This window comes from Apodemus sylvaticus, chromosome 6 (genome assembly GCF_947179515.1).
Source record: "Apodemus sylvaticus chromosome 6, mApoSyl1.1, whole genome shotgun sequence".
NCBI lineage: Eukaryota > Metazoa > Chordata > Mammalia > Rodentia > Muridae > Apodemus > Apodemus sylvaticus.
Window position 1 is genome coordinate 101,566,594 of NC_067477.1, and position 13,352 is coordinate 101,579,945.

The following is a 13,352-nucleotide window of genomic DNA, read 5'->3' on the forward strand; positions in this document are numbered from 1 at the left end:
CCTGAGGGTTCCTGTGGAGGCCCGTATGGGTTGACATGTCCAAGGGACATTTTTCTCTCTGACAGGAGTGATCCTCCATGCCTGTTGCCATCTGGAACTTTTTTCCTAGAGCTTTAGGATTCCCCAGGGGAGGAGTGCGCGTGGACTTGGGCTGGTGAGACTGAGCTCCAGTTAAGGGCCAAGTCATGACCCATCTGAGTGGGGAGGTTGAAGGAAGTCAGGCTCTCTGGTCCAGGGCTGAGGACGGGGACTTCTGATCCCGTAGCGTTCCTGACTGGAGGGCCTGCTCTGAGCTTGGCCAGGCTGTCCTCTCCAAGGCTGAGTGAGGCTGAGCTTGTCAGCAGCAGGCTCTGCAGGGCCCAAGCTCCCGCACTCGGCATGGATGACAGTAACTGGCAGTGCAGCTGCCAACACTGGCCAAGCCCTCGCTTTGGGCAGGATGCTGACTGCTGTCCTCCTCCCATCTTTAGGACCGTGATCATCACGTACATGACAAGGGGGGGGGTCTGATCATCACGTACATGGCAAGGGGGGATCTGATCATCATGTACATGATAAGGGGGGGTCTGATCATCGTGTACATGACAAGGGGGGGATCTGATCATCATGCACATGATAAGGAGGGGTCTGATCATCATGTACATGACAAGGGGGGGTCTGATCATCACGTACATGACCGGGGGAGGGCGTCTGATCATCACGTACATGACAAGGGGGGGTCTGATCATCATGTACATGACAAGGGGGGGGGGTCTGATCACGTACGTGACAAGGGGAGGTCTGATCATCACGTTCATGACAAGGGGGGGTCTGATCATCATATACATGACAAGGGGGGGTCTGATCATCATATACATGACAAGGGGGGGGTCTGATCATCATGTACATGACAAGGGGGGGTCTGATCATCATGTACATGACAAGGGGGGGTCTGATCATCATGTACATGACAAGGGGGGGTCTGATCATCGTGTACATGACAAGGGGGAGGTCTGATCATCGTGTACATGACAAGGGGGGGGTCTGATCATCGTGTACATGACAAGGGGGAGGTCTGATCATCATGTACATGACAAGGGGGAGGTCTGATCATCGTGTACATGACAAGGGGGAGGTCTGATCATTGTGTACATGACAAGGGGGAGGTCTGATCATCATGTACATGACAAGGGGGAGGTCTTTGAGGCTTTGGGAGTTTAGTCACTTGTCTCAGATTACCACAGCAAAAGTGACTCAAGCTAGCATTCCTGGTAAACATTACTCCGCCTCTACATGCAGGCTCCACCCCCACATTTGTTGATATCTTAGGAACCCTTCCCCCCAAAAAATAAAACATCAAGCCATGCTTCCTCTTTACTAGTGCATTTTATAGGATCTGTAGGATTGATGAAGTGCAGTTTATAAACTCTCAGGGAAACACATGGTGATAAGCTGAAAATTAGCCTGTTTCTTTAAGAAACACACATTGTGATTTTTTTCCCTCTGTCCTACTGTTGCTACCACAGATGCATTTTTGGAACAAGCCGTGTCATATCAGCAATTTGCTGACAACCCTGCCATCATTGATGACCCCAACCTCGTGGTCAAGATTGGTAATAAGTGAGTTCTTGTTGACAGTCCTTTTGGCATTGGCACGTACTGCTTCTGTCAAGCCTAACACAGCCTTGTTACACGTCACTGTGGCCCTTTACTATTTGTAAATTCTAAGTTCCTGTGCAGCCACTGGGTTGAGATTATTTCCAGTCTTGGGAATGTGTATGTATGTGTGTGTGACTGTGTATGTATGTTTTCTGTATAAGTATATATGTGTGGTGTGTATGTATATGGTGTGTTTGCATATGTGCGTGTATGTGTGTTTGTATGTATGTATGCATTTACATATGTATGTATGCAGAGACCAGAGGTCCACATTATCTGTCATCTTTGAGCACTCTTATCTTTTTTTGCTTTGCTTTTTGAGGCAGGGTCTCTCTGTGTAGCCCTGGCTATCCTGGAACTGTGTAGACCATGTTGGCGTCAAACTCGCTGAGGTCTACCTACCCCTGCCTCTCTAGTTGCTGGCACCATGCCCACTTTCCTACCTTATTTCTTGAGCTGGGGTCTCCTACTGAATCCGGAACTTGCTGGTTTGGCCTGACTGGCTGACAGGCAAGCCCTAGGTATGCCCTTGTTAGCACGCTTCCCTAGCACTGGAATTATAGGTCTGTGCTACCAGGCCTGGCTTTTTAATGTGGGTGCTACGGATCTGAAATCAGATTCTTTCAGGGTGTGCATCTCACCCACCGAGCTGCCTGTCAGCCCCATCTTGAGGATTTTAATATGTGCCTGCACCAGAGGTTGAAATTGACGTGTCAGGCGTGGTGTCCGGACTGTGAGACTGACTCTATCTGGTCCTAGGCATGGTGGCACGGCTGCCCTTTAGTTTAGAGATGTTAGTTTATTGCCATCGAGGTCTATGGCATGCAGTAATCTCTACTGATGTTGGCAGACCTTTCCCACTGAGAGGAGGAGGTTGCAAGTGCTTTATGTATTATTATCTTAGGAGATTATAGAGTAGTTGCCTGTCCCTTTTCCATGAAAGTCAGTAGGTCATGGCTTGGAGCAAGGTGCACACAGTGGGACTTGGCTGCTACCCAGCCAATGGCATGTCTGTATGTTCACCCTTGTCTGCATGTTCATGCCTTGTCTGCAGCTGACCCTCTAGCCTCACCATAGCCCTGAGATGAACAGGAAAGGGGAGGCATTGTGTAGACGGGGTCGATGTGGAGGGCTGGGAAGGGAGCAAGCACAGTGGGCTTGTTGAAAGTCTTCACTGGGGTACAGCTGGTCTGTGACATCCCACGTGACAGTACACATGCTTTTTGTCCCTACCCCCTCTTCTGATACCATTTCCTTGTCTCAATAGGTATTACAACTGGACAACCGCAGCTCCTCTACTTCTTGCGATGCAGGCTTTCCAGAAACCTTTGCCAAAGGTGAGCGCTAACACGATTAAGAAAAGGGTCCTGGGGAGGGACGGATTGTAGCTTGACTTTGGAAGCCTGAGGCCATGGGGTCTTGATGCTCATGAGTTCCCAGATCAGTGTTCCAGATCTCCCTCTCTTGTATCCGACCCTGCTTCCCTTCCTCACCAGGGCAAGACTTCAGATGATGGTATCGTAGGCCCTTGCTCCCACTCCCAATGCCTGCTGTGCTGGGACTCCAAGGGGGCAGAGAGGGGCAGACACAGGATGCCCAAACAGGGGAAGCTGCGGAGAGAAAGCATAGTTGTGGAAGGGCGGGAGTGGACATTGGAGCAGATGCACAGGCCATCACGTCAACAGGTGTTGCTAGGAAGCCAGCCCGTGTCTGGTTCTCCAAGGCAGGGGTGAGGACAGGGGTTGGGTAGCTCCTAGCTTGCCTGTGAGAACTGGAGTGGCTGCAAGCCAGAGCTGAACGAGGAAGGCAGACCTGCCGCCCCACAGTGTTCATTGCCTCCTCCGCTTGCCTGGAATCGCTCATTTCTTCTGGGTCGTCTTCCTGCTAGATTTTGTGCATGTTCTTGGGGCTGCAGAGTCACAGTTTTAGACAGGCTTGTGCTTGGCAGCCAAGGCTGTTGCAGTCAGATCTTTCCAGAATCTGAGGGTTTTGGAGGTCACGGCTCACTTTGTTTGGCCCAGGTGTGCCCTCTGTGTGTGCTGTTGCTGGGGGTGGCGGCTGTGTGCTTGCTAGCCCTTTTCAGTACTGTAGGACTGGGCCGAGGCAATCCCTATAGAACGGTTTTTGTTGTGTTCCTGCCCTTGGAATCTTGTTGTGTTGTGGACACAAGGTTTTTACCCACGAGGCAGGGTGAGGGGCTCTGTAACACTTCCTCTTACACAGAACTGATTTTCTAGGTGGCGTTTAGTCTTTGTTATACTGTTGGTTACATATAACTAGCACTTTTTAAGTAGTCTCTCCTCTTCATTTGTAAAATACCCCAAAGTTTCTTCTAGTCTTTCCTTTTATTTTAAATCCTTGGTCCATCTGTATTTTGTCTTGAGAGTGATTGAGGGGCTTTGGGGAATCAAATCATTTCCCCCTCCTGGATGGTTACTGAATCAGGATCCTTTCCGACCTGGAAAGCATCATTGGTAGCTTAAATATTACAGATTTAGTATCTCATGACAATGGAGGTACCGCCTGGCAGGTTCAGTCAGTGCTATTATTTTTTTGGTGATGGTGCTTCACGCATTTCCTCACATCAAATGCCCAGCGTGGGAACGGAGGCTGGACGGACTCTCTGCTTCATTGCCCAGGCTCCATCACTTCTGAACTGGTTCTCGGCAGAGCAGCAGAATGAGCATGAACGCGGGGCATGTGGGGCTTTGACTCTAGAAGTGTGTGCACCCCACCCCACCCCAAACCCCTCTCTGAACCTGTTGCAACCTGGTTTGGGACCACAGTTTGGAAGGAGGCAGGTGCTCAACTTCGGGTCACCCCAGCGTCATTTGTTATGTAGCTTTCTGCTTGACTGTGGTGGTGGCTGTTCCTTTTACCTGTGAGTTCAGGCTAATTTATTAATCTGAACTTTAGATTTTCTGTTACAGTGATGTGTTTACTCATGAACCAACCTGGAACTTTTTAGATTGCTGTGGGCCCTGCAAGACTGGCCTACTTACTGTGATCCTGTCTGAGGATTTTTCTGGCTGTTTTTTGTTTGTTAGTGAACCCTAGACTCCATCTAAAAAGTATAAACCTGTTAGGTTTTCTTCTTAGGGTATAGGGCTTGTCTTTGTGGATGAACTTGCTGGGGCGGAGGTGGAGAATAGACAACATGTTTGTAGGTCGTGCTGTCCGTGGGCATTGTATGCATGGTTTACATTTAAGGGGACTCAGTTTGCCATCTGTGTCAGATACAGACCTTTTAAATATGAATTGCATATCTGAGGCTAAATCTGTGAATCATTTATCTGTCTCCCTCCCCCTGTCCTGTTAGATTGAAATACTTAGTTTCCCCACTCCTCTGAGGTTTCTCCATTAGCTGAGGTAATGGCTACTTACAATCCTTCTAAATGGAAGAAGGAAATTTAGATAACATTGGCCTTGGCCCCAAAATAGCCTTAAGCCAGGCATTGCTAGTTGGAATTATTTACAAAATTATTATTTTGTCTTATTTGCCATCAAGCTTGGTAGGCAAGGTATCCATATGAAATTTATCTTTAACCTTTGAGTTTTAAACCAATCTGCTAAACTTCAGTTGGCCAAACTTTGAAAACTTAAATTTACCCCCCAAACCACCCTCCCCCCACAAACCGAAAAGCCTGTGCATTTTGACTGCTGGCAGCCTTTTGATCCTGTGCTGCAGTGACCACCTTTTCTTTTCATGTTTTATTTTGTAATCGCCATATTGAAGCTAATAGTATCGTAATCAGCCATTTTACTGTGAAAACTCAAGATCTACTAACCACTAATGATTTCTAATCCTTTCTTCCCTGTTGTTGCTGTGTTGTATTCTGTTTGTTGTCCGTTGGTTCTTTTCCCATCTTCTTAAGTCTTCGTGCCTCAGTTACCTCCACGTGATTTTGGACGCCATTAGGTTTTGCCTTTCTAGAATTTTCAGTCCACCCACAGTATGTTGTGTTCTGTTTGCTTTGCTAGCTTTCCCCCTCTGACTTTGATTTGCACGTATGTTCTCTTTTGTTTTGAGTGTGCTAAGTTGATTTTTTTTTATTTTTATTTATTTTTTTTGGTTCCATTATTTATGTTACCATCCATTTAAAACAGGCCACTGTGGAATCCATCATGAGAGATAAGATGCCAAAAAAGGGAGGAAGATGGTGGTTTTCCTGGAGAGGAAGAAATGCCACAATCAAAGAGGTGAGTGGCGGGCGTGCTGTGGGGTTGTGCTCGGTGAGGTTGGTTTGGTGGAGTTGGGTTTACTTTCATCTCTTCGTAGGCCATAATACTGGGTTTCGGTGAGCTGGCCCTACTGCAGAGGGGACACCGGCGGAGGGTGGACAGGAAGGAGGGGAGGCCAGCAGAGCCTGGCTCTGTACTAGGTGTGCGTCTAGTTGCTGGGACAGAATACCCCAAGCACCGAAAGGGAAGTGGCGTTTATTTTGGCTCACCGATCGAAAGTGTGGCCTCTCAGGTGGAGATGTGAAGGCCGCAGGAGCTCGAGGCAGCCGGTCACGTTCTATCCCCTGGCAAAGGCAGAGAGACAGAGGCTGGTGCTGGCGCAGCTGGCTTTCTCTTGTGTATTCAGTCCAGGACTCCAGGCCCTGAATGGCGCCACTCACGCTTAGGGTAGGTCTTTCCAGATTAATCAACCCAGCCTAGATCTTGCCAAGTTGACAATATTAACCGTCACAGAAGGGTTTCGACATAACTTACATTTAAAACATGTTATCCCGACGGGGCTAACGCTGCTGAGTCTTGCCATGGCTGTTGGCTGAGCCTTGCTGTCATGTCGCTGAAGGGTCAGGTCCGATACCTGTGGACTTGCTTGCCATCCTGGGAAAGGCCCTGGTTTTTCTGGTCTCTCTCCATCTCTCAGCACGTGTCCAGAGCACTTTCCTTGCTTGGCCTCCTGGTCCAGGGCCCTCCTGGCGTCTCTCCCCCGTCTCTCTCTCCTGCTCTTCCTCTGGCCAGCTCACACTGTGCTCAGGGTCCTTTGTCTTTTGCTTTCACGCTGGGTTTTCCTCAGACATTCACCCGTGCCTTTAGGGTGACTCCATTTCTTGTGTCCAGGCCAGACAAACCAGACAGTCATTTGTGATCCACACCCACTTGTCACTTAGCCAGCCGAGCAGGAGCTTCAGGGCATTGTAGGTGGCAGGGCGCTCTCAGGGCTTCCAGTGTAGAGGCAGTGGGCTGGGGATGGCTCGGCTGCCGTCTGTCGGTGAGTGGCCATGGCCTTTATCATACTCTCTCGGTGGAGGCTTGTGAGGTGGCAGAATAAGTGTTGCTGGAATTTGAGCATTTCCCCTTAGCTGCTCTCCACCTTCTGCTCTCCCTGGCTGCCTTCCAGCCGCGTGTTGAGCCCACGCCTGCCTCCTTTCTCATTCTCTGTATCGAGTTGGACTGGCCTGTTTATGTTGGTCCTTGCACAAAACTTTTTTCATTATTGATGTGTACATGTATATGTATGGTAATGTGCATATCTTTGTGTGCATGGTCTATTTATGTGTGTATGTGTGAGTGTGTGTATATCTGTGCTGTGTGCATGGTAATGTGTACAGCCCTCTGTGTGTGTGTGTGTGTGTGTCTGGTGTGTGCTTGAGGCCAGACGAGGGCACTGGGTGTCCTGCTCTGTTCCTTATTTCCTCATTTCCTTGAGACTGTCTCCCACTGAGCCTGGAGCTAGGCTGGCAGTCGGCAAGCTCTGGTGCCTCCCGCCTCCACCTGCCACAGATCTGGAATTACTCTTACGGGCGCATGTAGCTGGGCCCTGCTTTTTCACAGGTGCTGAGAACTGCTGCAGACCCTCCTGCTTGTGAAGCAAGTGCTCTTCCTATTGAGGCATCTCTTCAGTCCCTGCTTCAATCTTTCTAGTAGCTTCCCAGGGCTCCTACAGTGATGACCACGGTCATTATCATCCTAAAGTACCTGTGTATTCTAGCTCTGACCTCCCTTGCTAGCCTATCTTCTCCTTCCTTCAATCCTTTAGTGTTCATGGTCAAAATTGCCCCTGCCCCTGGGCCTTTGCACAAGCCTAGTGCTGTCAGGAACCCTTTGATCCCTCTTCACTTAATTAACCAGCAACTTAACTCTTTTGTGCCAGCCTGCTGTCCATGCTTTTGCAGGCCATGACCTTCTCCTTCCTTAATTTTGTCAGGATTTATAACTATACACTTATTAGTGAGATTATTTGACTAATATTTCTCACCTCCTCCACACCCTAAGTTCCGGGAAGATAGAGACCTCTTACAGCTTTGCCTCCTGTGGAGCTGATGGAGGGGTTTGGTATGTGTTTATTGAGCAATGATTGCTTCTGGAAGGCAGTATGAAAAAGCCAGAGGGTTATGCAAACCCTACCAGGAACTCATTTGATTGTCACTGAACTCATTTGATTCTGAGTTTAAAGGGAGCCGGTGCCCTGAAGAGCTGCATGCAGATCCAGTTGTTCTCTGATGTGCTGCTAGCACATCTGCATTGCCACCTGCTGAGTTCTCTCCCAGGGTTTGAGCAAGTCAGTACAAACAGGGATGCCTTCCTGCAGTGGACTTAACACAGAAAGGGCTTTCTAGTTTTCTTACCAGAGGGCAGAATGTTCTAGGATTTCAGGAAGAAGTACACTTCAAAGACTTATTTGTAGGTTTCCTAGATTCTCAACAGTTAGAATTAAGGGGAATTCCAGTGTAGTAAGGGGGCATTTATGGAATTAAATGTTTCTCTGGAAATTATTTCTGAATTAGCCCAATGAAAAGTTCTTAACTGTGGTGATCAAGTCTCTTACTTAAAATCATTCAGTCGATAATAAATAATTATGTCTGTATAAACAACAGCTGGGCATGGTGGTACATGCCTTTAACGAGGCAGGTGATTCTTTGTGAGTTCAAGGCCAGCCTGGGCTACTAGACTGGTCTAGTGAGTTTTAGGTTAGCCAAGGCCACATAGTAAGGCCGGGTCTCAAAACCAAACCAAGACAAAACAAAACTAAAGGAAATGCCAAAAAAATGGAACAATTAGAAACAAAACCCAATCAAGTAAAGTTGGGCTTGGCATTGCATGCCCCTAACTGTAGCACTCAGGAGGCAGAGGCAGGGGAATTGCTACAGGTTTGAGGCCAGCCCAGGCTATATAGTGAATATCAGGCCAGCTAGGACTTACTAAACAAGACTCCTGCAACCAACCAGCCAGCCAGCCAGCTGAAGCAATATTCCAAACTAGTTTCCAGTACTCATACTCTAAGATATTCACTATTAGTTTGACTTATGTCATCTTGAGACAATCTCTGTCTAGGGCCCCACTTCCCTCAAACTTGCTGTCTCAGCTTCCCCGTGCTGAGATTTTAAGCACAGCCTAACTTGCTTGCATTCTTAAAACGTGCCGGTGGAAGTAATTAGCCTGTCTCCTGACCAAAGGACACACACACAGGTGTCTTCTTCATCTGTTGACATGTTCTCCGGCCTCTTCTGACTCAGTGGTATCCCCCCCACTCCCCTGACTGTCCTGTCCCCTCCCCTCCCCCCTTCCTCCCTGGTGTGTGTCAGACTTTCTGTTTGAAGACTCAGCAGCCACTCCATCACTGTGTGAGAGGTTGGGGGAGTGAGCTGGAAGGGTCAGCTGTGGTTCACAAACGCAAGCCATGATGGGCCTGGGCCCAGGATTTCCTTACACACATCAGACTCTCTCCCGTGTATCCAAGAACCATTTCCTGTTAGGATTACACTGGAAGAGAGAAGTGTGTTCTCATTTTTCCCGAGAAAAATATGGTGTGCAAATATTTTTGAACATTTCTATCGGCAATTAGAAGAAAATACTGTGAAAATGCTCAGGAATCCAGGCAGCCCTGACAAAGCACGTGCCTCTGTGACAGGGACACTTAGGATAACAGGCTCATTTCTGTCAAAAAATGTTTCTCAGCTTAATCTTAGGATATTTCTAGGCAAAGAAGTATTGAGGACCTGGAAAAACAAACTCCTGCCAGCTGGGTGGTGGTGGCGCACGCCTGTAATCCCAGCACTCTGGGAGGCAGAGGCAGAGGCAGAGGCAGGCAGATTTCTGAGTTCGAGGCCAGCCTGGTCTACAGAGTGAGTTCCAGGACAGCCAGGGCTACACAGAGAAACCCTGTCTCGAAAAAACCAAATCCAAGATACAAAAAACAAAACAAAAAAACCCCCCAAAAAACAAACTCCCGCCAGAGCCTCCTGTGTGTGTGTGTGTGTGTGTGTGTGTCCATCCTGGATGTGTGCCTTCCTTGTCCTGCCCCGGGCCTTAGGGAGCCCTGTGGTGGGGCCTGAGCTTTGAAGAGTCACTTCTCCTCTGTCTCTGATGACCTCTTTGCTTTTTCTCTAGGAAAGCAAGCCCGAGCAGGGCCTGACTGGGAAGGGCCTCAATACCGGAGAGCAGCCTGCACAGCTCGGCCTGGCCACCAGGTATGCGGGTGTGTGTGTGTGTGTATCCTGGCAACAATGCCACCAGATCCCGATGAGGAGCCAGTGGCTCATGTCCTAGGCCTGGCTTCCTCTGGAGTCAGTAGGTGGCTGAGACTGGGAGTGGTTTATTTGGCTGGTCTTCCTCGTTGCTCCAGAATAAGCAGCTTCTCAGACAGTTGTGGTTCAGGGTAAATGTTAGTCTTAATCCGGATACTTAGCTAGAATGTCTCTATTTGTCCTGGCATGTGGTGTGTGTGTGTGTGTGTGTACACGTGCGTGCGCATGCACATGTGCCTGCCTTTTGCACACATGCAAGTGTACTTGCCTGGGAGTGCATGTGTGGAGGTCAGAGGTCAGCACTGGACTCTGCCTCTTTTGCTGATGGCTTCCTGTGTGCTTGCTCATTGGGAGGGGGGAGCAAGGGGGGCTGGCTTAGGTTTCCTGTTCCCTAGCTCCAGGCCATGGCTCTGTACATTAAAGGATGTCTTCCTCTGTCGCTTTCCACCTTGTTCTATGAGGTGGGATCTCTCACAGGCCTCAGGCCTCACTGTTTCGCCTCGACTGCCTGGCCGTTGAGACCTGTCTCTATATCCCCCAGCCTCAGCAATGGGATTGTAGATGTGAGCTGCTGAGTCTGGTTTGTAAGTGGACGCTGCTGATCCCCACTCAGGCCCTCATGTTGGCCCAACAATCGCTCAACTCCACTGAGCTGTCTCTTCAGCCCCTGATTGGCTTTTGATACCCCAGCCGGCGTCTGTCGTTCTGTCTTCAGGGCACTTTCCTAGGATGTGAGGGTGCCTTGATTCTGAGGGCGATGTTTTTCATCTGTACTGATGCTGATGCTGGAACCGAGGTTGACATGGTATAGTGTCGAACTGACATACTGATACCTGACACTGCAGCCCTCCTGTTCCTAGGCAACCAGAGACTGCATTTCTTACTTAACATCTAAAACCCATGGACAGAGTCACTGAGGGTCCCATCCACATCTTCTTCAATTCTGTGCCTTGGAGGCCAAAGCCAGGCCCATTACAGTTGGGGCATGTTGAGAACATGGAATCTACCCATGGAATCTGATGAGGGCATTCCTGTGTCATGTGTCTGTTCAGTTACAGGCAAGGCCGGCTGAGGTTTCATGTCCTCTGGGTCCAGGCCAAAGCTCTGTACCTTAAACTAAAATATTTCTAGAGTCTTCTGTTGGTAGAAACTTGTTCGATTGACAGGGAAGGGTCTGCTTTCCTATTCTCCATGGAGAAGGCTAATTAGGGGTGGGGCTGCGGTGGGGGTGAGGGGCTGGAGAGGAACTGAAGGCTGGGAGCACACGTGTTCTGCATGGATGGGCTGTTTTTTTTGGGGGGGAGGGCTCTAGGTTTGCTCCTCCTGCCCAGGTGGTGGCACTTTGTCCTTGCCTTGCTGCTCTGTGCTCCCCTGTGTCAGGCCTGGGATGGATGAGACACCCAGCAGTGTGAGCCTCACCACTGTCTTCCTGGCATTCTGGTCAAGAGTTCTGTCTGTCTGCAGTGGTGTCTAAAGACCAGAGCGCTCAGAGCAGGCCTTAGGGGCAGGGGCGGTGTCAGGTCTTTGACCCATCCAGCCTCTCCTCTCTGTATCGCCATCTGTGACACAGGGGGAGGCACCCTGATGACTCTTTCCTGTTAGCCTTGTGGAATGGCCACTGTGAATGTGTGACAAGGTGATTGAGACTGCATGGGTGCACCAGGCCAGACCGTAGTCACCTAAGGACGTGTGGCGACCCTAAACTGGACATTTTAAGCTACTTTAAGATGTACTGCACAGGCCATGTGCTGGGTGTCTTCCAAACTTACCCTGCTGCTGCAGGCCAGGCCTAGAACTGGAGGAGATGGGCCTGGGGCCCAGTGAGCCGTGAGAAGCGTGGGCGGGACCCAGAGGGCACGGTGCCACACCTCTTCTTATCACCACTTTCATCCTTCCTATTTCTGGCCTTGGGGGAGCTCAGGGACATGGGGCTGGGCTGAGGGTGGAGGTTCAGCAGGACATTTGTGGAGCACCGCTCTGGGAATTCATGCGTGCTGCCACGGTGGGCTTTCTTCCTGTCTGGACTGAACTGTGGAGAAGTGACTTCCAGTTATAGGAAAGCAGCCCCACTTTGCCCCATTCTGAATTACACTTATCAGACTGGAGAAATTATAAATTGGCTCGTGCCTAATGGATCTGAGATACTGAAGTGTGTGAAGCTCTCCTGGGGAACGTGAGTCTCTTCGCCTGTGGTGGCACCCCTGACTTCCACCCTCGTCAGAGTCACGTGGCTGCCTTTTAAAAGAACTGGCATCCGAGTGTTTTTCTAATTGACAGACTTGACTGACAGAACCGTCCCCAAAGTTCCATAATTGAGCAAACAGCTTGTCACCATACAAATAATTAAAATGCCATTTGAAAAATGTGTGCTGTGACAAGCACTAACTTAAACGTTGTTCACAGTTCCTCATCCGAACACAGATTTTTCAAATGACTTGGGGCCCTTTTGTTGCCGTTTGCAGCCACCGTAAAGCAAGTGACATTTAATGAGCCACTTCAAGAGGGATGTGGAAGGCCCTGCCCAGGAACAGCCTGTTCCACTCTGAGTGGTTAAGTCTGGAAGGTGGCAGCCTCCAACCGCTGTCCATGTGCCCATCGGCGAGCTGCCAGCAGCCAACTGTACAACTCCGGTTTTGCTTTTGGAGTCTGTGTTTCTCTCCCTGTGTTCCTTCAACATGGCACGCCACACGAATTTAGTGGGCCGTTCTTTTCCTGAGCGGCAGATGGAAATCACAGCTAGTCCAACTCAGCTCCCCTCCCCCACGGAGGCACACATCAATCTGTTGTTACTAAGAGCTGCGGTTTATTCAGATCTCACTTGGCTCTATCTGGTTAGAGCACCAAAGTTTCCGTCTTTAGAGACGGCCCTTCAGCCTCATCCCAGTTGACAAGCATACCTTTGTCTGGAGTATGTCGTGTGGCTCAGGCTCCAGGACCGTGTCTGCCCTGGGGGCTCTGTATGGAATCTGCAGATACTGGAACGGGAGGGGACTTTGGCTGAGCATGTCATTTTATGGGAGAGCTGACTGAGGTCCAGAGAGGAGTCCTCTGGTGTTTGCCTGGCCTTGGGCTTAGATGTTCGTCTCATTGTCTGCACACTGTCCCCTGCTGCATCCTGAGGTTTGGAGGGGTGGAAGTGAGTGTGTTCTGGACTTTAGGGTGAGGGTAACAGGCTGAAAGGCAGGAGTAATTATAATGAATTCATCTTGAGTCCTGCAGTGCGTGTTTCCTTGG

At 49.6% G+C, this 13,352-nt stretch overlaps 1 protein-coding gene across 3 annotated transcripts in view; it reads left to right on the top strand.

Moving 5' to 3' along the window:
- Positions 1 to 13,352, top strand: part of Lpin1 (lipin 1) — a 58,482-nt gene that overhangs the window by 28,634 nt on the left and 16,496 nt on the right. For all 3 annotated transcript variants that reach the window (XM_052186072.1, XM_052186073.1, XM_052186074.1), the window contains 4 exons: positions 1,506 to 1,599; positions 2,906 to 2,975; positions 5,746 to 5,838; positions 9,982 to 10,061. In XM_052186072.1, coding sequence (XP_052042032.1) covers positions 1,506 to 1,599; positions 2,906 to 2,975; positions 5,746 to 5,838; positions 9,982 to 10,061 — 337 coding nt within the window. The remainder of the gene's footprint in view (positions 1 to 1,505; positions 1,600 to 2,905; positions 2,976 to 5,745; positions 5,839 to 9,981; positions 10,062 to 13,352) is intronic.